Source organism: Pristiophorus japonicus, chromosome 2, assembly GCF_044704955.1.
Source record: "Pristiophorus japonicus isolate sPriJap1 chromosome 2, sPriJap1.hap1, whole genome shotgun sequence".
Taxonomy (NCBI): Eukaryota; Metazoa; Chordata; class Chondrichthyes; family Pristiophoridae; genus Pristiophorus; species Pristiophorus japonicus.
In genome coordinates this window covers 113,325,132-113,348,219 of record NC_091978.1, presented here as the reverse complement: position 1 = coordinate 113,348,219, position 23,088 = coordinate 113,325,132, and the positions used below count along the sequence as shown (strand labels likewise).

Below are 23,088 nucleotides of genomic sequence, written 5' to 3'. Positions count from 1 at the left end.
CATTTCCAGCTTTGCTTCTCCCCCTTCTGAATCTACTCTTAGGTTCTCATCCCCCTGCCATGCTAGCTTAAACCCTCCCCAACAACACTAGCAAAGCCCCCTCCACGAGGATATTGGTCCTTGCCCTTTTGAGGTGTAACCCATTCGGCTTGTACAGGTCCCACCTCCCCCAGAAAGGGTCCCAATGCCTCAGGAATCTAAAGCCCTCCCTCCTGAACCATCTCTCCAGCCACGCATTCTCCTATTTCTGTACTCACTAGCACGTGGCACCGGGAGTAATCCGGAGATTACTACCTTTGAGATCTTGCTTTTTACTCTCTTTCCTAGCTCCCTAAAATTTGCCAACAGGACCTCATCCCTCTTTCTACCTATGTCATTGGTACCGATATGGACCATGACCTCTAGCTGTTCACCCCCCCCCCCTCAGAATGTCCTGCAGCCGTTTAGTGACATCCTTGACCCTGGCACTAGGGAGACAATATACCATCCTGGAGTCATGTCTGCGGCCGCAGAGATGCCTGTCTGATCCCTAACTATTGAATTCCCTACCACTATTTCTCTTCCACTCTTCTTCCTCCCCTTTCCTAACCCCCCAGCCCCCACGTCCTCCCGTGCAGCTGAGCCACCCATGGTACCGTGAGGAACCAGTGCCCTCACCAGTATCCAGAACTGAAAACCGCGTAATGAGCAAAATGCAGTCGGGACTCCTGCCCTACCTACCTGCCCTACCTGACCACCTTGTCTGTCTGGCGGTCACCCATTCCCTCTCTGCCTGCACATTCTTAAGCTGCGGGATGTCCACCTCCTGAAACGTGTTATCCACGAAGTTCTCAGCTTCATGGCTGCACTGCAGTGATGTCAGTCGCCGCTCAAGCTCTGAAACCCGGAGCTTGAGCAGCCCTAGCTGGCGACACTTTCCGTACACCTGGTCGTCCAGGCTACGAGAAGCATCCAGGACTTCCCACATGGCATAGGATGTGCATTTTACGGGACTGAGCTGCCCTGCCATGCCTTTATTTATTAGATTATTAACTAAAGTTTATAATTAACCACTCCCATAGATGAAACTTTGTTCACAAATATCTAGGTAAATTGATAGCATGCCTTGGAATTGAACAGATAACCCTATTTGCTTGGTTTTGGTTTACTAGTTTTATCACGTGCTCTTTCTTAACTTTGGAAGGTAGCAGAATAATACTACATTTCTTAGGCTTTAACGGCCAAGCAAATGTATTCAACAATAAAAGTATAAGTGAACAATAGTAATGACATAATGTAGATTTTACAGTTGTTATTAAAGCTACTTAACGCTTTACGCAACAAGAAAATACCCATCTGTGCGTCTACTGTGCTAAACTATACATTCTTGGATAACCGTTCTTTGCCTCTTCTCATCAGAAGCTATCTGGCTTGACTATCATTCTGAAAAGGCTTCAGACAGACTAAGAAATACTTTCCACAAAACAACCAGGATCTAATGTACTTAATTAAATATCTGTTAAATTTACAAGAGCTGCCAGTCAAATGCACATTTAGAACAAACCCAATCATTTGAACTGAAGTATGTGTGTTTGTATTTGGACACCTGGCTGAGGCAAAATGATGACGATTTGTACTACCATAAACTGTAACATGTTTTTCCTGAGTGCTGAATTTTGAACCTTAGTGTATCATGGCAGAATTGAAGAAACTAATACTACGATAAAAAAATCCTTCATTTTTGTCACACATGTTATCTTATACTTGCTTTTGTACACTTCTCAGTGACTTGTTTAATTGTGTCATTGGAAGCGTTCTAGGACAGTTTTGTTTGGACAGAATAATGCTCGAAGGGAATAAAAATAATTAGGAACCGGGATGAGAGAGGGCAGTTTGGCTCTCTGATCTCACTCCATAGTTAGCAAAGACATTAGCTTGGATGATGTGGAATCTATATGGGTAGAGCTGCAGAACACCAAAGGGCAAAAAACGTTAGTAGGAGTTGTGTACAGACCTCCAAACAGTAATAGGGATGTTGGGGAGGGCATCAAACAGGAAATTAGGGGTGCATGCAATAAAGGTGTAGCAGTTATAATGGGTGACTTTAATATGCACATAGATTGGGCTAGCCAAACTGGAAGCAATACGGTGGAGGAGGATTTCCTGGAGTGCATAAGGGATGGTTTTCTAGACCAATATGTTGAGGAACCAACTAGGGGGGAGGCCATCTTAGACTGGGTGTTGTGTAATGAGAGAGGATTAATTAGCAATCCAATTGTGCGAGGCCCCTTGGGGAAGAGTGACCATAATATGGTGGAATTCTGCATTAGGATGGAGAATGAAACAGTAAATTCAGAGACCATGGTCCAGAACTTAAAGAAGGGTAACTTTGAAGGTATGAGGCATGAGTTGGCTAGGATAGATTGGCGAATGATACTTAGGGGGTTGACTGTGGATGGGCAATGGCAGACATTTAGAGACCGCATGGATGAATTACAACAATTGTACATTCCTGTCTGGCGTAAAAATAAAAAAGGGAAGGTGGCTCAACCGTGGCTATCTAGGGAAATCAGGGATAGTATTAAAGCCAAGGAAGTGGCATACAAATTGGCCAGAAATAGCAGCGAACCTGGGGACTGGGAGAAATTTAGAACTCAGCAGAGGAGGACAAAGGGTTTGATTAGGGCAGGGAAAATGGAGTACGAGAAGAAGCTTGCAGGGAACATTAAGGTGGATTGCAAAAGTTTCTATAGGTATGTAAAGAGAAAAAGGTTAGTAAAGACAAACGTAGGTCCCCTGCAGTCAGAATCAGGGGAAGTCATAACGGGGAACAAAGAAATGGCAGAACAATTGAACAAGTACTTTGGTTCGGTATTCACTAAGGAGGATACAAACAACCTTCCGGATATAAAAGGGGTCAGAGGGTCTAGTAAGGAGGGGGAACTGAGGGAAATCTTTATTAGTCGGGAAATTGTGTTGGGGAAATTGATGGGATTGAAGGCCGATAAATCCCCAGGGCCTGATGGACTGCATCCCAGAGTACTTAAGGAGGTGGCCTTGGAAATAGCGGATGCATTGACAGTCATTTTCTAACATTCCATTGACTCTGGATCAGTTCCTATGGAGTGGAGGGTAGCCAATGTAACCCCACTTTTTAAAAAAGGAGGGAGAGCGAAAACAGGGAATTATAGACCGGTCAGCCTGACCTCAGTAGTGGGTAAAATGATGGAATCAATTATTAAGGATGTCATAGCAGTGCATCTGGAAAATGGTGACATGATGGGTCCAAGTCAGCATGGATTTGTGAAAGGGAAATCATGCTTGACAAATCTTCTGGAATTTTTTGAGGATGTTTCCAGTAAAGTGGACAAAGGAGAACCAGTTGATGTGGTATATTTGGACTTTCAGAAGGCTTTCGACAAGGTCCCACACAAGAGATTAATGTGCAAAGTTAAAGCACATGGGATTAGGGGTAGTGTGCTGACGTGGATTGAGAACTGGTTGTCAGACAGGAAGCAAAGAGTAGGAGTAAACTGGTACTTTTCAGAATGGCAGGCAGTGACTAGTGGGGTGCCGCAAGGTTCTGTGCTGGGGCCCCAGCTGTTTACATTGTACATTAATGATTTAGACGAGGGGATTAAATGCAGTATCTCCAAATTTGCGGATGACACTAAGTTGGGTGGCAGTGTGAGCTGCATGGAGGATTCTATGAGGCTGTAGAGCGACTTGGATAGGTTAGGTGAGTGGGCAAATGCATGGCAGATGAAGTATAATGTGGATAAATGTGAGGTTATCCACTTTGGTGGTAAAAACAGAGAGACAGACTATTATCTGAATGGTGACAGATTAGGAAAAGGGAAGTTGCAACGAGACCTGGGTGTCATGGTACATCAGTCATTGAAGGTTAGCATGCAGGTACAGCAGGCGGTTAAGAAAGCAAATGGCATGTTGGCCTTCATAGCGAAGGGATTTGAATACAGGGACAGGGAGGTGTTGCTACAGTTGTACAGGGCCTTGGTGAGGCCACACCTGGAGTATTGTGTACAGTTTTGGTCTCCTAACTTGAGGAAGGACATTCTTGCTATTGAGGGAGTGCAGCGAAGATTCACCAGACTGATTCCCGGGATGGCGGGACTGACCTATCAAGAAAGACTGGATCAACTTGGCTTGTATTCACTGGAGTTCAGAAGAATGAGAGGGGACCTCATAGAAACGTTTAAAATTCTGACGGGTTTAGATAGGTTAGATGCGGGAAGAATATTCCCAATGTTGGGGAAGTCCAGAACCAGGGGTCACAGTCTGAGGATAAGGGGTAAGCCATTTAGGACCGAGATGAGGAGAAACTTCTTCACCCAGAGAGTGGTGAACCTGTGGAATTCTCTACCACAGAAAGTAGTTGAGGCCAATTCACTAAATATATTCAAAAGGGAGTTAGATGAAGTCCTTACTACTCGAGGGATCAAGGGTTATGGCGAGAAAGCAGGAAGGGGGTACTGAAGTTTCATGTTCAGCCATGAACTCATTGAATGGCGGTGCAGGCTAGAAGGGCTGAATGGCCTGCTCCTGCACCTATTTTCTATGTTTCTATGTTTCATACAGAGCCCATATATGTTTATTCCATCATGAAGTTCCTTCCCATCACTATTTGTTGATCCTTAAGTTAAAAAGCACTATGTTACTTCCACTATCTCGCCTGGAAAAAAAATGAAGTGTAATATTACAATAACCTTCAATTCCCCATCTCTTTTTAAAGATGTCATTTGACTCTAAATTAACTGTATTCATTGGGACTATGTTCCATATGCCTAATATCCTTGGGAGGAGGTGGGGCGGGGGGGGGGGGGGTGCAAGGGAGTATTTCTGTTATCTCTAACATTGCTTGCAGATTGTGAATTTTGTACTTTCGTCCTCTAGTCCTGTGTTAGTTAACTTAAAACTGCAACGGGGTCAGCTAATGCTGCAGCAGAATAGCAGAACAGGGTTTACACCTACAATCTTCATGCAGAGTTATTGACCTTAGCCATGGGAAAGAGATTTGCTTCTACTCCGTGCTTTCCTACAGAAATGGAGGGGAAATCTGAGGGAAATTCAGCCCAATTCAGTTTTGGATATATTCTATCCAATAGAATATATCCAAGATGATACAACGCTAGGTGGGAATGTAAGTTGTGAGGAGGATGCAAATAGACTTCAAGGAGATATAGACAGGCTAAGTGAGTGGGTAAGAACATGGCAAATGGAATATAATGTGGAGAAATGTAAAGTTGTCCACTTTGGTAAGGAAAATAAAAAAGCAGAGTATTTTTTAAATGGTGAGAGATTGGGAAATGTTGGTGTTCAGAGGGACCTGGGTGTCCTTGTACACAAATCACTGAAAGTTAACATGCAAGTACAGCAATTAAGGAAGTCTTTATTATGAGGATTTGAGTATAAGAGTAAAGACATCTTACTGCAATTATATAGGGCCCTGGTGAGACTGCATCTGGAGTATTTTGTACAGTTTTGGTCTCCTTACTTAAGGAAGGATATACTTGCCATAGAGGGAGTGCAACAAAGGTTCACCTGACTGATTCCTGGGATGAGGGATTGTCCTAATGAGGAGAAATTGAGTAGACTAGGCCTATATTCTCTAGAGTTTAGGTGATCTCAATGAAACATACAAAATTTGTACAGGGCTTGACAGGGTGGATGCAGGGAGAATGTTTCCTCTGGCTGAGGAGTCTAGAACCAAGGGGCACAGTCTCAGAATAAGAGGTTGGCCATTTAGGACTGAGATGAGGATAAACTTCTTCACTCAGAGGGTGGTGAATCTTTGGAATTCTCTACCGCAGAGGGCTATATTCAAGACAGAGATCGATATATTTTTGGATATCAAGGGATATGGGGATAGTGCAGGAAAGTGGATTTGCGGTAGAAGATCAGCCATGATCTCATTGAATGGCGGAGCAGGCGCGAGGGGCTGAATAGCCTACTCCTGCTCCTAATTCTTATGTTCTTATGTTCTATTATCCAGTTTTGTAGTGGCATTCCAGGAAGCTTTGAAGCAGATAGAGAAGCTCCCTTTTCAGCTGGATGGGACATGATACAGGAAGGTCCGAGAAAAGAAAAAATAGAAGTACCTCAAAGAATGTGTTGTTTTCAAATATGAGTGAAGGTGCAACTTCAGATTTGCAAGTGACGGTTGATATCAAAGCTATGGTGTAGTAAACTGTGGTAATTGTAAAATGTTAACAGAATAGCTAGAAACATAGAAATTAGGTGCAGGAGCAGGCCATTCGGCCCTTCAAGCCTGCACCGCCATTCAATAAGATCATGGCTGATCATTCAACCTCAGTACCCCTTTCCTGCTTTCTCTCCATAACCCCTTGATCCCTTTGGCCGTAAGGGCCATATATAACTCCCTTTTGAATATATCTAACGAACTGGCCTCAACAACTTTCTGCGGTAGAGAATTCCACAGGTTAACCACTCTCTGAGTGAAGAAGTTTCTCTTCATCTCGGTCCTAAATGGCTTACCCCTTATTCTTAGACTGTGACCCCTGGTTAGAAAGACCATGTTCTATCTGTTTAGAGAGACAAGAAAATACCACATTGATAGGAGAAACAGCATTCGTAGTACTGTATTATAATTAACGCTATGATGAGTGTTGCCTTTTTTGGTTCAAAAAAATCTTTGTTGAAAATTCAAAGTATCAATATGATCATGTTGTATTGTTAGGACAGGTAAATACTAGAAGTTAACATAGCATGGTCTACACCATGACTGGTGTAGAAGAGCTGTAGAGCCACTTTTTGAAATGTTGAAACAGTGCATATTTTTTCTTAAAATTGGTAATTTATATTCCTTTTGACTGGATGCTCAGCACACATTTTCACGTGAGGAGATAATTTTGTTCTTGGTCGTGGGCTTCTTTATGGAAGTCATCAACACTACTGAGCTCTGAGGTGTGCAGTGCAAATTGGCGGAGTACCTTACCTATTGTTTCTCTAATTAATGAAATACCTTGGCTATATACAGTATTTCATTTAACATCCCAGTCAAGAATTGACTAAATTTTCTCGTGAAGAGGACAGCCTGTAGTGACTCAAAACTATGATGTTTTGGTTGGGAGGCCTGGAACCATACTTGAGAGCATTGTTGATCATTAATGGGGAGAGGAGGGAAGATCAGTTAAATATAATGAAAATTTTAATGCTAAATGTTAAACAACACAGATCGTTAGTACATATTTCCTTTCTTACCTGGTCTACAGGCTTGGTACCATAAGAGATCATATCATTCTTGCTGTTCGTCAGGAATACATCATCCTGGAAGATCAGCTTTTGTTCCTCCAGCCAGGAGACGAGATCGCTGTTATCCCCCCTATCAGTGGGGGCTAGCTCTTGGCAGACATATGCAGGTATTTCCAACTTCTCCTCAAATATTACTTCAGGCGCAGGAGGGCGTATATTAAAATTCCTGATGGAATCTTTAATTTTTGCTAGGTCCAGTGATTCAGTTGAATGCTGCCTTTTGATCTTCCCCTTATGTTTGTTCCCACTTGGCTTTGTGTCTTTATTATATGGAGCCATGCTATTTTCATGTAGTTTCACTGTAATCATAAAACATGACTAAAATGAGTGTGAAACTTGTAAGACAATGAAAGCTAATAACTACTGGAGAGATTAGTTATTTTATTGGGGGAAGGGAAATCAATGTCAGTTCTCGGAAATGGAGCATTTACACTGTTTCCACTAAGTTTGAGTTAAGTACTGCTGTGTTAGATGTAGGTTTAAGCTGTATCCATACCATTCCTATAATGGCCGTAACTACATTTGTGAAAGTTTTGTTGATTGTGTAGGTGTGCTTCTCTAGTCATAATTAGGCTCTGCTTTAGCACTCTGTCAGAGACTGCTCGCTGATGTGACAAACAGAAACACCATTGATGTCATAGGACATGCACGCATTTCCCACACTAATCTTGGTCTCACTCAGAGGTTACTACGATTAAATGTAGTTCTTAATTATGATAATTTTACTGGTGTTGTGTCATCAGAATACACTTGCTCAATCTGTTTTGAACTTTGAAGTGAAAGTACAGTGTGCTCCCCAGTTCTTCACTGGAACGTTTCCGATGAATCATAACTTTTGCACATTTTAATGCTGCATTGGTAACGTGATGTTTTTCTTTAAAGTTACGATCACAGAATGGCTTGTTTAAATAATAACTAGATAAGCCTTAGAAGTTTATAGCGTAACAGAAGACTGCTTGACTCATTATTTCTGTGTTGGCTATTTGCTGGGGCAATTCAAAACTATTCCCCATAAACCATTGTCCTCCCCAAATATTTATCAATTTTTTCTTTACATAATGCAATGATCTCTGCTTCAACTCTAACCTCTATGTATCTTCTGTATTTAGTGAGGGTATATGATTTTACTTTTAAGTAGGTTTTAAATAAGTAGAGTAGATTTGGTCCCCATATTGTATTTCACATCTCTTCACTGCGTACATTCTCCTTTCTATAAATGGCTCTTTGCTCCCTCAGTCCTTCCTTCCACTAACAATTCTGTCCTGAAAGACCTTGGGGGTGAAATTCGGTGTCGTCCCGTTTGGTGGTGGCAACCGAGGCGAGGTGGGACTTCCTGCGCCTGGCGTGGAGGTCCCGTCCCGGCCGCAAAATTGGGGTTACTGCCCCCGAGAGGAAGTGGAGTGCAATGTTGGATGCTTCATTTCCTCTGGTGGGCGGCTCCGGGGCAGGAAGCATGCAAATTTTCCAACGCTATGCGGCCCCTCCGTGTAGCACCGGCGCAAGCACAAGGCCCTCCACTTCCACGCTGCGAGCTCTGCAGTGGGGCGAGGGCCTCCACTACGCCACCGGGGATGCGGGGTGCCGTGGCCGCAGCCCGGCACAGAAGCAGAGTGCTGGGCTGCACCATTGTGGCACGGACCGCGCAAAATATATAATGAAAGGCCCAACTGGTAAGTCGGCTGTGCAAAACAAATGAGGGTGGGTACCTCCCCTTTACTTATCGTCCCGTGAGCGGAGTGTGGTCTGGTTCGTGACCTGCGAGGCTGGCATTGACATCACCTGCGGCGGCCTCACGGGGCCCTGTCCAATTTTTGCTGAAGGGTCGCTGCGCACGGCGATGACGTTCTGTAACTTCCTCCGACTCTCCAACCCTCCAATTCTGGCCTCTTGCACATCCCCAATTTTCATCGCTGTACCATTGGTGGCCATGCCTTCAGCTACCTTGGTTTCTTTGAAACTAGATGTAGAATGTAATTTACATTGGAAAGTATTTCTCATTATATTTAATATCTTCTTTAGTTATTTCTTTACTCTTGTGTTCCATTTTTCCTGCGCTATCTCAACATGTTAAATGCCAAACCATAAAAAGAGAACCGTTGAATTATTTTGAATTGCCAAAGTAGCCATGTTGCAGAACTGTCTCTAATGACAACTATTGATCTATAGAGGCCATCTGGTTAGTGTGATAAGTAGTTATTACCAGCAGATAGATTTACTTCTTGTTACATAATGTCTCTCCTTTCTCCAGTTACCATGTATGAATTGGAAGACAAACCCAAGGATTTGATAAAAGTGACATATGAGAAGCTTTCCACAGACCAAGTTGCTGAATCAGTAAAATCTCCATCTTGTGGAGCAGTGTCTTTGTTTATTGGTAAGCTGCTAAATTGCCTAACTGGAATTCAAGCACAACCTGATCAACGGTACACTTTTTTTTCTAGGCACCAATTGAAATCCATAGTACTCCTCGCTTCATTTAGGAATTAGTGCCAAATTGGGAAAACATTCTCACAAACAAGTCAAATAACAGCCTGACTTAGATTTTATTCTATGAGTACAACCATGAACCAGTATCCTGGCCTACTTGATCATCATCTCCCTGGTCCCTAGGTATGTCGCACTAGCAGGATAGACCCACCAGAGGTGGGGGCACAGTGGTGTAGAGTCAGGTGGGAGTCTCTCCGGCCCCCAAAACTCTTCAGCATTGACTCTGGACCTTATGGCTTCAGGTCAAGAAAACCTCCTGCTGATCACTACCTACCATCCGATGAACCTGTACTACGCCTTGACCATGAACATCACTTTGCGGAAGCCCTGAGGGTATAGAATGTACTCTGCTTGGAGGACTTCAGTGTCCATCACTGACTAGCTCAGTAGTACCACCATTAATGGAACTGGCCGAATCCTGAATAGTCTAGCTGCTAGATCCAGCCTGCATCAAAAGGTTATGTGCTGTATCATTCTATGATTTTATGAAACAAGGTTGGTCTTCCAGTTTGAAGGTAATCAAGGAGTGGGGGAGGTATTTGGCCATGAGACTACAGATTGTGGTGATCTACAATTTTGATGTTGTTGCTGATGGCCTGCAGTACCTCACAGATGCCCAATTTTGGGCTACTGAATCTGTCATTAGTCTGTCCCACTTAGCATAGCGGTAATGCTACACTACATGATGGTGGATGTCCTCATTGTGGATACGTTTTCTTCACATGGACCGTGCAGTAACTTCTGCCATCACAGGGAGGCGGTTAAAAGTAGGGAACCAATATAAGGAAATAACCTACTTTTAACCGCCTCCCTGTGATGGCAGAAGTTACTGCACGGTCCATGTGAAGAAAACGTATCCACAATGAGGACATCCACCATCATGTAGTGTAGCATTACCGCTATGCTAAGTGGGACAGACTAATGACAGATTCAGTAGCCCAAAATTGGGCTTCTGTGAGGTACTGCAGGCCATCAGCAACAACATCAAAATTGTAGATCACCACAATCTGTAGTCTCATGGCCAAATACCTCCCCCACTCCTTGATTACCTTCAAACTGGAAGACCAACCTTGTTTCATAAAATCATAGAATGATACAGCACATAACCTTTTGAAGGTTATTATTGAATCTGCTTCCATGACCAGAAGTTTCAATGGGACTATAGAAGGAGCAGCACCAGGCATACCTCAGAATGAGGTACTAACCTAGTGAAGCTATCTGCAATTTAAAGCCTCGATTTTAAAAGTCTCATCTTTGTGTTTAAAAACCCCTCCATCGCCTCACTGCTCTCTATCTCTAAACTCTTGCAGCCCTCCAACATCTCTGTCCTCCAATTCTGGCCTTTTGTGCATCCACAATTTTCTGCTCCACGACCTTCAGCTGCCTTGGTCCTAAACTCTGGAATTCCCTCCCTAAACTGCTCTATATCTCTACTCCTTTAAGTCGCTCCTTAAAACCTACCAATTTGACTAAGCTTTTGATTACCTGTCTTACTAACTCCTTATGTGGTTCGGTGCCAGTTTTTACTACATTAAAGTTGTTGCTGCATACTAAACACAGGCTATAGACAGAGCAATGCAGTTCCACATCCAATGAATCAGACCAAAATGATCTAACCCTACCATTTTCAGTCAAGATGGTAGTGGATAGTCAGTAAACTAACCGGAGGAAGCAGCTTCATGAACATTCCCATCTCAACCATGTTGGTGCCCAGCATGTGATTACAAGAGACAAGGCTGAGTAGTGGGTACATTACTGGAGCAAGTAATCCAGAGGCCTTGACTAATGATCTGGGGACATGGGTTCCCACCAAAGCACCTGGGGAATTTAAATTCAATTAATTAAATAAATCTGGAATAAAAATCTAGTATCAGTAACAATATTTCCCGTAATTTTTTTCAGTGTATGGTCCATTGAAAAAGCCGAACATTGATCAGAATTGGTGACCATGAAAAAGTTAGTATTAGTAATGGTGACCATGAAACTACCGGATTGTCGTAAAAACCCATCTAGTTCACTATTGTCCGCAACATCGCCTGTCTCCGCCCTAGCCTCAGCTTATCTGCTGCTGAAGCCCTCATCCCTTTTGTTACCTCTAGACTATTCCAACGCACGCCTGGCTGGCCTTTCACATTCTACCTTACGTAAACTAGAGGTGATCCAAAACTCTCTCCAAGTCCCGTTCACCCATCACCCCTGTGCTTGCTGACCTGCATTGGCTTCCGGTTAAGCGACGCATCGAATGCAAAATTCTCATCCTTATTTACAAATCCCTCCAAAGCCTTGCCCCTCCCTATCTCTGTAATCGCCTCCAGCCCCATATCCCCCTGAGATGTCTGCGCTCCTCTAATTCTGCCCTCTTGAGCATTCCTGATTATAATCGCTCAACCATTGGTGGCTGTGTCTTTTGTTGCCTAGACCCCAAGCTCTGGAACTCCCTACCTAAACCTCTCCGCCTCTCTACCTCTTTCCTCCTTCAAGATGCTCCTTAAAACATACCTCTTTGACCTGCGCTAATGTCTACTTGCGCAGCTCGGTGTCAAAATTTTTAAATCTCATAATACTCCTGTGAAGCGCCTTGGGACTTTTAACTATGTTAAAGGCGCTATATAAATACAAGTTGTTGTTGGTTAGTGAAAGAAATACGCTGTCCTTTCCCAGTCTGGCCCAAAGTTCCTATAAGCTGCATGGCTGCGTAGCTCTCTGCTGGTCTCTTGCAGCCCGGGACCGGCTTTTACAATGTTTTGTTTTACGCATGCGCAAAACTGTGAATGGGCCGCACAGATCCTTAAAAGGGCCGCGCACCTCAAAAAAAGGCGAAAGTTGGTCTGACCTATATGTGACTCTAGATCCACAGCGATGTGGTTCACTCTGATCTGCCCTCTGAAATGGTCTAGCAATCCACTCAGTTGTATTCAAGAAGGCAGCTCACCATCACCTTCTCTCGGGCAATTAGGGATGGCAATAAATGCTGACCTTGCAGGTGACGTCCACATCCCATGAATAAATGGAAAAAAAGTGACTTCAGCCAAAAGTGTTGTCCTATGAGGAGAGAATGATTAGATTGAGCCTATACTCTCTGGAGTTCAGAAGAATGAGAGGTGATCTCATTGAAACATGTAAGGTTCTGAGGGGGATTGACAGCGTAGATGCAAAGAGGTTGTTTCCCCTGGCGGGTGAGTCTAGAACACATAGTCTCAAAATCAAAACCGCGTCAACTCCTATTTTTCCTTCCCTATCTTTCCTGAATACCTTGTACCCAGGAATATTGAACATCCAATCTTCCCTTTTTTTGACCCAGGTCTCAGTTATCACCCTTGCATCATATTCCCATGCAGCTATTTGTGTCTGCAGCTCACCAACTTTATTAACCTCAGATAAGAACATAAACATAGGAACATAGGGATTGGGAGTAGGAGTGGGCCATTTGGCCCCTCGGGCCTGCTCCGCTATTTGGTGGGATCATGACTGGTCTGGTCTTGTGCTCAGCTCCACTTCCCTACCCGCTCCCCAGTGGCCCTTCGGCCCCTTGTTGTTCGTGGGTCTGTCTATCTCCGCCTTGAATATGTTCGGTGGTACTGCCTTCGCGGCTCTTTGGGGCAAGAGTTCCACGGCTTTGCGACCCCCTGGGATGGGAGGTTCCTCCTCATCTCAGTTTTGGATGGGCGTCCCTTTGTTCTGGGACTGTGCTCCCTAGTTCTGGATTCCCCGCGGGTGGAGGCGTCCTCTGTGCATCCACCTTGTCGAGCCCCTTTGGTATCTTGTATGTTTCGGTGGGATCGCCTCTCGTTCTTCAGGTCTCCAGTAAATATAGGCCCAGCATGCTCAGCCTTTGTTCATGGGTCAGCCCGCTCATCTCCGGAGTCAACCTGGTGGGTCTTCTCTGGACTGCCTCCAGTGAAGGTGTATCCTTCCTTAAATGGGAGGGTCGGGACTCTGCGTAGTGCTCTGGGTGTGGCCTCACCAATGCCCTGTGCATTTATGGCGGGACTTCCCTGCTTTTGTGCTCCACCCTCCTTGCAGTGGAAGGTAGTGTTCCATTTGCCTTCCTGATTGCTTGTTGTACTTGCATACTAGCTTTTTGTGTTTCGTGCCCAGGTCCCTCTGCTGCAGCATTTTGTAGTTTCCATTTGAATAATGATTTGCTTTTTTGTTTTTCTGCCAAGATGGATGGCTTCACACTTTCTCCATCTGCCGGGTGTTTGCCCACTCACTTGGCCTATCTATATCCCTTTGCAGATTTTTTGTGTCCTCCTCACAGCTTGCTTTCCCACCCATCTTTGTGTCATCGGTGGGCTTGACTGAATTGCACTCGGTCCCTTCATCCAAGTCATTGTGGATGGTTGGGGCCCCAGCGCCGATCCCTGTGGCACCCCACTGGTTACGGTTTGCCGGCCTGTGGCTTTGTCCCGACTCTCTGTTTTCTGTTGGTTGGCCAGTTCGCTATCCATGCTGGTATATTGCCCCCAACCCCATGGGCTCTTTTCTTGTGCAGTGACCTTTTGTGTGGCGCCTTGTCAAGTGCCTTCTGGAGGTCCGGGTGCACCACTTCTGCTTGTTCCCCCTTGTCCACCCTGCTCGTTGCATCCTTGAAGAACACCAGTGAATTTGTTGGGCATGATTTCCCTTTCGTGGAGCCATGCTGGCTCTGCTTGACTGTATTGTGCTTTTCCAGGTGTCCTGCTGCTGCTTCCTTGATGATGGACTCCAGCATTTTCCCAACGACAGATGTTAGGGGCATTACAGTCGGCTGGGACCTCTCCAAAGTCTGGGGTAAATTTGGTGGATTGCAGCCAGTGCGTCCACTGTCTCTGCAGCCACTTCTTTTGAGGCCCTGGGATGCAAGCCATCAGGTCAGGGGGACTTGTCCACCTTTGGTCCCATTGTTTTGCCGAATACTGTTTCTTTCTTGGTGGTGGTTGTTTTGGGTTCCTCCCTCCCTGTGGCCCTTTGATTGTCTATTGGGATGTTTTTAGTGCCTAATACAGTGAAGACCATTACAAAATATTTGTTCAAAGTCTCTGCCATGTCTTTGTTCCCCATTATTAATCCCCTGGTCTCGTCCTCTAAAGGACCAACGTTGACTTTAGCTACTCTCTTCCTTTTTATATACCTGGAGAAGCTCTCACTATCTGTTTTTATATTTCCTGCTAGTTTACTCTCGTACTCTATCTTCCCCCTCATAATTTTTTTAGTCGTCTTTTGCTGGTTTAAAAAAAATCCCAATCCTCTGGCCTCCCACTAATCTTGGCAACTTTGTATGCCATTGTTTTTAATTTGATACCATCCCTTACTTCCTTAGTTAGTCACGGATGGTTCTCCCTTTTTAAAGTTTTTCCTTCTCACTGGAATATATTTTTGTTGAGAGTTATGAAATATCTCCTTAAATGTCTGCCACTGTTTATCAACCGTCTTACATTTCAATCTATTTTCCCAGTCCACTTTAGCCAACTCTGCCTTCATACCTTTGTAATCGCCTTTTTTCAAGATCAGGACACTGGTTTGAGATCCAACTTTCTCACCCTCCAACTGAATTTGAATTTCAACTATGGTGGAGTACATTGGAAACATCCCAATGGTGGATGGTCAGGGGAATGGTGGAGGTGGATGGGTCACCTGGGCCTGATGGCTTGCATCTTGGGGGGGGTGGGTGCTGCGGATGTGGTGGATGCATTGGTTCTGGTCTGCCATAGTTCCCTGGATTCTTGGGAGGTCCTAGTGGAATGGAAAACTGCAAATGTGGATTTAAAAAAGAGGCAGACAGAAAGCAGGAAACTATAGACCATTTAGCCTGGCATCTATTGTTGGGAAAATGCTGGGGTCCATTTTTGGGGGGGCAGTGGCAGGACATTTGGAGGGGCATGGTTCAGTCAAGCAGAGTCCAGAATGGTTTTGTGAGGAGGAAATCATATTTAACAGGTTTTCTGGAGTTCTTGGGGGATGTGGTGAGTGGAGTGGATGGGGGGTGGGGTGGGGGGGAGTCGGTGGATGTGGTGTATTTGGATTTCCAGAGGGCATTCGATGGGGTGCCACATGGAGAGTTGCTGCACAGGATGGAGGTTCACGGGGTTGGGGGCGGTATGTTGGCATGGGTGGAGGATTGGCTGGCTGGCAGGGGGCAGAGAGTCGGGGCGAACGGGTTGTTTTTCGGTTGCCGGGCGATGACTGGTGGGGTGCCGCAGGGATTGGTGCTGAGGCCTCAACTATTTGCGATCTATATTGGTGGCTTGGATGGCCGGACTGAGAATGGTGTGGCCGGGTTTGCTGGTGGTGCAAATATGGGTGGGAAGACAGGTTGTGAGGAGGACACGGTGTCTGCGGGGGAATGTGGACAGGCTGGGTGAGCGGGTAAGGGTTTTGACAGATGTGGTATAGTGTGGGTAGTTGTGGGTTGTCCACTTTGGCAGAGAAAATGGAAGGACAGGTTGCTATTTGAGTGGAGAGATGTTGCAGGGTGCTGCAGTGCAGAAGGACCTGGGGGTACTTGTGCATAAAACACAGAGGGGGGTGGGGGCGGGGGTGTGGGGGGCGAGGTGTGGTCGGGAACGGAATGGAATGTTGGCCTTTGTTGCAGAGGGGATGGAGTGTAGAAGTGGGGAGGTCCTGCTGCAACTGTGCAGGGAGTGCTGCATTCAGTTTTGGTCTCCCTGTTTGGGTTGATTCCGGAGATGAGGGGGTTGACTTGTGGGGATGGGTTGAGTAGGTTGGGCCTGTACTCGTTGGAGTTGGTGGGGGGGATGAGATGTGGTCTTATCGAAACATGTGGGATGGTGAAGGCTCTGGGGGCCGAATGGCCTACTCCTGCTCCTATTTTTTAAGTTTCTTATGTTTGTTATGATCACTCTTTCCGAGAGGATCCTTTATTATTAATGAGATGCGGAGAGGATGTTTCCACTCGAGGGTGGAGGGAGAAGGGAGGGGAGGAGGCTGGGGGCGGGAGAGAAGGCTGGGGGGCTGCCCATTTAGAGCTGAGATGGGGAGAAGTTTCTTCTCTTGGAGGGCTGTGGATCTGTGGAGTTTTCTGCCCCAGAGAGCTGTGGAGGCTGGGTCATTGAGTGTATTTGAGGCGGAGATAGATAGATTTTTGAGCGATTGGGGGAATGGAGGGTTGTGGCGAGTGGGTGGGGAGGCGGAACTGAGTCCTTGATCAGATCAGCCATGATCTTGTTGAATGGCGGAGCAAGCTCTGGGGGCTGAATGGCCTATTCCTGCTCCTATTTTTTAAGTTTCTTATGTTTGTTATGATCACTCTTTCCGAGAGGATCCTTTATTATTAATGAGATCATTTATTAATCCTGTCTCATTACACAGTACCTGTACCAGATCCAAGATAGCCTGATCCCTGGTTGGTTCTGCAACATACTGTTCAAGGAAACCATTTCGGATACACTTTATGAACTCTTCCTCAAGGCTACCTTGGCCAATTTGATTTGTCCAATCAATGTGAAGATTAAAATTGCCCATGATTATTACCATATCTTTCTTGCAAGCCTCCATTATTTTTTGATTTATACTCTGACCAACAGTGTAGCTACTGTTAGGGGGCCTGTAGACTACGCCCGCCAGTGACTTCGACCCCTTATTATTTCTTATCTCCACCCAAACTGATTCGACATCTTGATCCTCTGAACCAATATCATTTCTCACTACTGCATCAATCCCATTCTTTATTAACAGAGTTACCCCACCTCCTTTTCCTTTCTGTCCATCCTTCTGAATTGTCAAATACCCCTGAATATTCCCAGCCTTGGTCACCTTGCAACCAAGTCTCTGTAATGGCTGTCAGATCATATCCATTTATATCTATTGTGTCATCAACTCATCTATCTTGTTACAAATGCTGCGTGCATTCAGATAAACAGCGCTTAATTTTTTCTTTTTACCATTTTTCCTTGCTTTGACCTCACTTTACATTCTGTCCCTTCCTGTCACACTTTGGTTACCATTTCCCCCACCGCTACCCTGCTCTATTCTCCTTGCTCTTTGACTTTTTTAATTTCCGTTCACCTGAACGCCCCCCCCCCCCCCCCCCACTATTTAGTTTAAAGCCCTCTCGACAGCTCTAGTTATTTGATTCGCCAGGAAACTAGTCCCAGCATCGTTCAAGTGAAGCCCGTCCCAGCGAAACAGCTCCCTTTAACCCCAGTACTGGTGCTAGTGCCCCATAAACCAAAACCCATTTCTCCCACACCAGTCTTTGAGCCACGTGTTCATCTCTCAGATCTTATTTACCCTATATAAATCTGCTCGTAGCTCAGGTACAATCCAGAGATTACCTTTGTGGTTCTGCTTTTCAATTTAGCTCCCTCAGCAGAACTTCTTTCTTTGTTCTACCTATGTCATTGGTACCTACGTGGACCATGACAACTGGATCTTCCCACCGCCCCCCGCCCCCCCCTTCCCACTCTTAAGTTCCTCTCCAGCCCAGAGGAGATGTCCTTATGTCCTTAACTCTAGAAACGGATAGGCAACACAACCTTCGAGACTCACACTCTCGGCTGCAGAGAACAGTATCTATCCCCCTAAAGTCCCCTCCTACTACAACATGTCTTTTTACTCCCCTCCCACTTGAATGGCTCCCTGTACCACAATGCTGTGGTCAGTTTGCTCATCCTCCCTGCAGTCCATGCTCTCGTCCACATAGGGAGTATGAGCCTCGTACCTATTGGACAAGAGCAAAGGCTGAGGCTCCTCCATCGCTACCTCCTGGGTCTCCATACCGTCTTCGCTCGTACTCACATGCTCCTGTTCCTGACCCTGGATCAAATTTGAATTAATTGATCTAAGGGGTGTGACTGCCTCTAGGAATACAGTGTCCAGGTAACTCTTCCCCCTCCCTGCTGTGTCGCAGTGTTTGAAGCTCGGACTCCAACTCATCAACTCTGAGCCAAAGTTCCTCGAGCTGCAGATGTGGTCACCGTGGACCTCAATGGGGGTCAACCAGCTCCCACATGTGACCGCAGTAACACATTGCCTGCCCTGCCATCACTAATGTATTTAATTAATTAAGTTTTGAACGTTTAGTTTTTAATGCCGGCTCTTAATTTAAACCAATGCCCAAGAAAAGAGAGAAATACTGACCAACCAATCACTTCCCTGCTTTCCTGTGACATCACACTTTCAATAATTTTACTTCTTACCCTCCCAGGTCAATTGCTCCTATTCTGGCTAGATCTCCCGCTCCCGATCTGCTCTTGCGTTGTTATGTTATCTCTGCGCTCTTCCAATTCTGGCCTCTTGCACATCACCGATTTTAATCACTCTACCATTGACAACCGTGCCTTCAACTGCCTAAGCTTAAGCACTGGAATTCCCTCTCTAAACCTCTCCGCCTCTCTGCCTCGCGCTTCTCTTTTTAAGACGGTCCATAAAACCTACCTGTTTGATCACGATTTTGGTCATCTGTCCTAATATTTCCTTCTATGACTCGGTGACAAATTTTGTTTGAATATAGGATAGGAGTGGGCCATTTGTTTCTTTGTGCCATTCGATAAGATCATGGCTGTTCTTCTACCTCAACGCCACTTGCCAGCACTATCCTCGTTTCCCTCCGTTTCCTTGATATTCAGGAGTCTGTCCATCTCTGTCTTGAATGTGCTCAGGGACTGAGCCTCCACGTCCCTCTGGGGTAGAAAATTCCAGGGATTTGCCACCCTCTGAGTGAGGAGGTTTCTTCTCATCTCAGTCCTGGATGGCTGACCTCTTATTCTGTGAACCTTGGCTCCAGACTCTTCAGCCAGAGGAGACATGCTCCCTGCATCTACCCTGTCAAGCCTTGAAATAGTTTTATATGTTTTGGTGAGATCATCTCTCATTCTTCTAAATTCTAGGGAATATTGGCCTTGTCTCCTCAATCTCTCTTCATGGGACAATTTCCCTCATCCCAGGAATTAGTCGAGTGAACCTTCGTTCCACTCCATTTGGCAAGTATATCTAGTCTCACCAGGGCCCTGTATAATTGTAGGATGTCTTTAATCTTATACTCCAATTCCTTGGGAGGAGCGGTGAGAGATCGTGGCGGTAGTTCGGCGAATGTTTGTGGCAGAGGAGCGGCGAGTGATTGTGACGGAGGTGCGGCAAATGAGGGTGCAGGGCTCAGAAGAGCCGAGGGCCCAGGGGCAGCACGGGCCTGCCCACACTGCGATATGTGTGCGCACTAGGCCCGTACAGCAGAGCAGATCTCCAGTCGTCCCGATTTACCCTTGCCACTGGATAAAGGCCTAGCTCTTTTAAGCCCGTGTGGAACATCGGGTCCTCCATTGAAACATTTATGAACGCATCCCTTTTGGTGTGGAAGCAACTCATCCTCGTTCGAGGGACCACCTATGATGACTTGCCTTCCTTCTGAGGCCCCCATTATAGATGGCAGTGTCAATTTGCTTCATTCCACATTGAGTGTGCTGTACAAAGTAAAGGTTATTGGCTTTGACAATATCCTGGATGCAGTGCTGAAAACTGTATCCTAGAGCTAGCTGCTCCTTAGCTAAGCTGTTTCAATACAGCTATAAAATTAGCATCTGAAGATTGCCCAGCTAAGTTCTATCCACAAAAAACAGGATAAATCTCTAATCCAGTCACTGCCTGATGTAGAAAATACTAGAAATACACATGGGAGTTGTGAACTTTTCAGTGATCAGACACTTTATCAAGAATGCGTCAGGTTGCATGGTCATTTTGAGGCTCACATAATGTACAGTTTCACTGTGAGACTGAGGATTGCACATTAAGGAACACTAATTCATCTAAGAAACTGTTCCAATTCTGTGAAACTGTAAAAAGACAGCTTTCTGTATTTGCTATTTTAATCCCTTATAGACAGCTTCCAGTTTTCTCCTTCAATATTGTCTAGTATTTTTCCTATGACACTTTTGCTTCTATGATTCATTTGATTTGTAAATAAATCTGGGCAGTAGTTTGGATTGACAGGACATGTGGTAGATATTAGACCTTTGGGTTCTTTTACCTTTTTTATTTCAGATATTTTTGATTTCTATATTTCAGGCTACTGTTGCAGGTCTGAAGCATTAACCCTACCTCCTTCTCGCTACAGATGTTGCCTGGCGTATTGAGTGTTTCCAGCATTTTCTGTTATTATTAAAAGTGCGAATTGGCAATCATCTTAGTCTTTGATCTTCTCCCATTACTGCTTGTTGATATTCTCGCACCGGTTACCATCTCGCTGCTATGCTCTACCTCAGTCAACAAGCTTCCCGCTGGAGTGGAATTAAACTGCAGAACCAGTGAGAACCTGTTCAACCTGCGCCGTTTCCAGGCCAGATCTAAGACCACCCCAACCTCAGTCGTCGAGCTGCAGTACGCGGACGACGCCTGCGTCTGTGCACATACAGAGGCTATGCTTCAAGAGATAGTCGACGTATTTACTGAGGCGTATGAAAAGCATAGGCCTTGCGCTAAACATCTGTAAGACAAATGTCCTCCATCAGCCTGTCCTCACCACACAGCACTGCCCCCCACCCCCAGTCATCAAGATCCACGGCGCGGCCCTGGACACCGTGGACCGCATCCCATATCTCGGGAGCCTCCTATCAACAAGAGCAGGCACCGACGACGAGATCTAACATCGCCTCCAGTGTGCCAGTGCAGCCTTCGGCTGCCTGAGGAAAGGAATGTTTGAAGACCAGGCCCTCAAAACTGCCACCAAGCTCATGGTCTACAGGACTGTAGTAATACCTGCCCTCTTGTATGACTCAGAGACGTGGACCATGTACAGTAGGCGCCTCAAGTTGCTGGAGAAATATCACCAACTATGTCTCCGCAAGATCCTACAAATCCCCTGCGAGGACAGGCGCACCAACATCAGCGTCCTCATTCAGGCTAACATCCCCAGCATTGAAGCACTGACCACACTCGATCAGCTCCGCTAGGCAGGCCACATCGTTTGCATGCCAGATACGAGACTCCCAAGTGCTCTACTTGGAGCTGCTTCACGGCAAACGAGCCAAAGGTGGGCAGCGGAAACGCTACAGGGACACCCTCAAAGCCTCCATGATAAAGTGCGACATCCCCACTGACACCTGGGAGTTCCTGGCCCAAGACCGCCCTAAGTGGAGGAAGTGCATCCGAGAGGTCGCTGAGCACCTCGAGTCTCAACGCAGAAATCAAGCGCAGGCAGCGGCAAGAGCGTACGGCAAACCAGTCCCACCCACCCCTTCCCTCAACGCCTATCTGTCCCACCTGTGACAGAGTCTGTGGCTCTCGTATTGGACTGTTCAGCCACCAAAGAACTCGCTTCAGGAGTGGAAGCAAGTCTTTTGCGATTCCGAGGCACTGCCTATAATGATGATGATGATGACCATCTGTGGTTTAGAAAACAGTCTGGTAACCTGAGGCCCAGCCCCAGGGTTCTGCCATTACTACTCTTAAACTGGATAACTGTTTTTTCTCCTCCATTTTTTTTTTTTTGGAACGTGCCTGTCCCTTACCCAATACATTCTTACAATCCGTACCTCGGGAGCCTACTATCAGCAAGGGCAGACATCGATGACTAGGTCACCTGAGGAAGAGAGTGTTTGAAGACCAGGACCTCAACTCTGGCACCAAGCTTATGGTCTACAGGGCAGTAGTGATATCCGCCCTCCTATATGGCTCAGAGATGTGGATCATATACAGCAGACATCTCAAAGCGCTGGAGAAATATCACCAGTGCTGTTTCCGCAAGATCCTGCAAATCCACTGGGAGGATAGACGCACCAACGTCAGTGTTCTCACTCGGGTCAGCATCCCCATCGAAGCACTGACCACACTCGACCAGCTCCGTTGGGCGGGCCACATCGCCTGCATGCCTGATATGAGACTCCCTATGCAAGCGCTCTACTCTGAACTCTTACACGGCAAGTGAGCCCCAGGTGGGAAGAGGAAATGTTTCAAGGACACCCTCAAAGCCTCCTTGATAAAGTGCAACATCCCACCGGCATCTGGGAATCCCTGGCCCAAGACCACCCAAAGTGGAGGAAGAGCACCCAAGAGGGTGCTGAGCACCTCGAGTCTTGTCGTCGAGAGCATGCAGAAATCAAGCGCAGACAGCGGAAGGAGCTTGTGGCAAACCAGACTCCCCACCCACCCTTTCCTTCAATCACTGTCTGCCCCACCTGTTAGAGACTGTAATTCCCGCATTGGACTGTACAATCACCTAAGGACTCACTTTTAGAGTGGAAACAAGTCTTCCTTGGTTTAGAGGGGCTGCCTATGATATTTTTACATCAAGGCTAACACCTGTGCACTTAGTGGGTCTCTGATGCATTTCTTCCATGTAGCTTTCATTTCCTCAAACTGTTCCTCTGATTTTGGCCTCATTCCACCCTCTCTCCT

General features: G+C 45.9%; 2 protein-coding genes across 2 annotated transcripts in view; both read left to right on the top strand.

Annotated features, from left to right (window-relative positions):
- The window catches only part of LOC139240211 (molybdopterin synthase catalytic subunit), a 70,744-nt gene that overhangs the window by 6,545 nt on the left and 41,111 nt on the right, over window positions 1–23,088 (top strand). Inside the window, exon 2 of the mRNA XM_070868684.1 lies at window positions 9,521–9,646. Within this exon, the coding sequence (XP_070724785.1) occupies window positions 9,526–9,646 (121 nt within the window). The 5' untranslated portion in view covers window positions 9,521–9,525. The remainder of the gene's footprint in view (window positions 1–9,520; window positions 9,647–23,088) is intronic.
- The window catches only part of mocs2 (molybdenum cofactor synthesis 2), a 56,570-nt gene that overhangs the window by 8,530 nt on the left and 24,952 nt on the right, over window positions 1–23,088 (top strand). Inside the window, exon 3 of the mRNA XM_070868696.1 lies at window positions 7,233–7,379. Within this exon, the coding sequence (XP_070724797.1) occupies window positions 7,233–7,359 (127 nt within the window). The 3' untranslated portion in view covers window positions 7,360–7,379. The remainder of the gene's footprint in view (window positions 1–7,232; window positions 7,380–23,088) is intronic.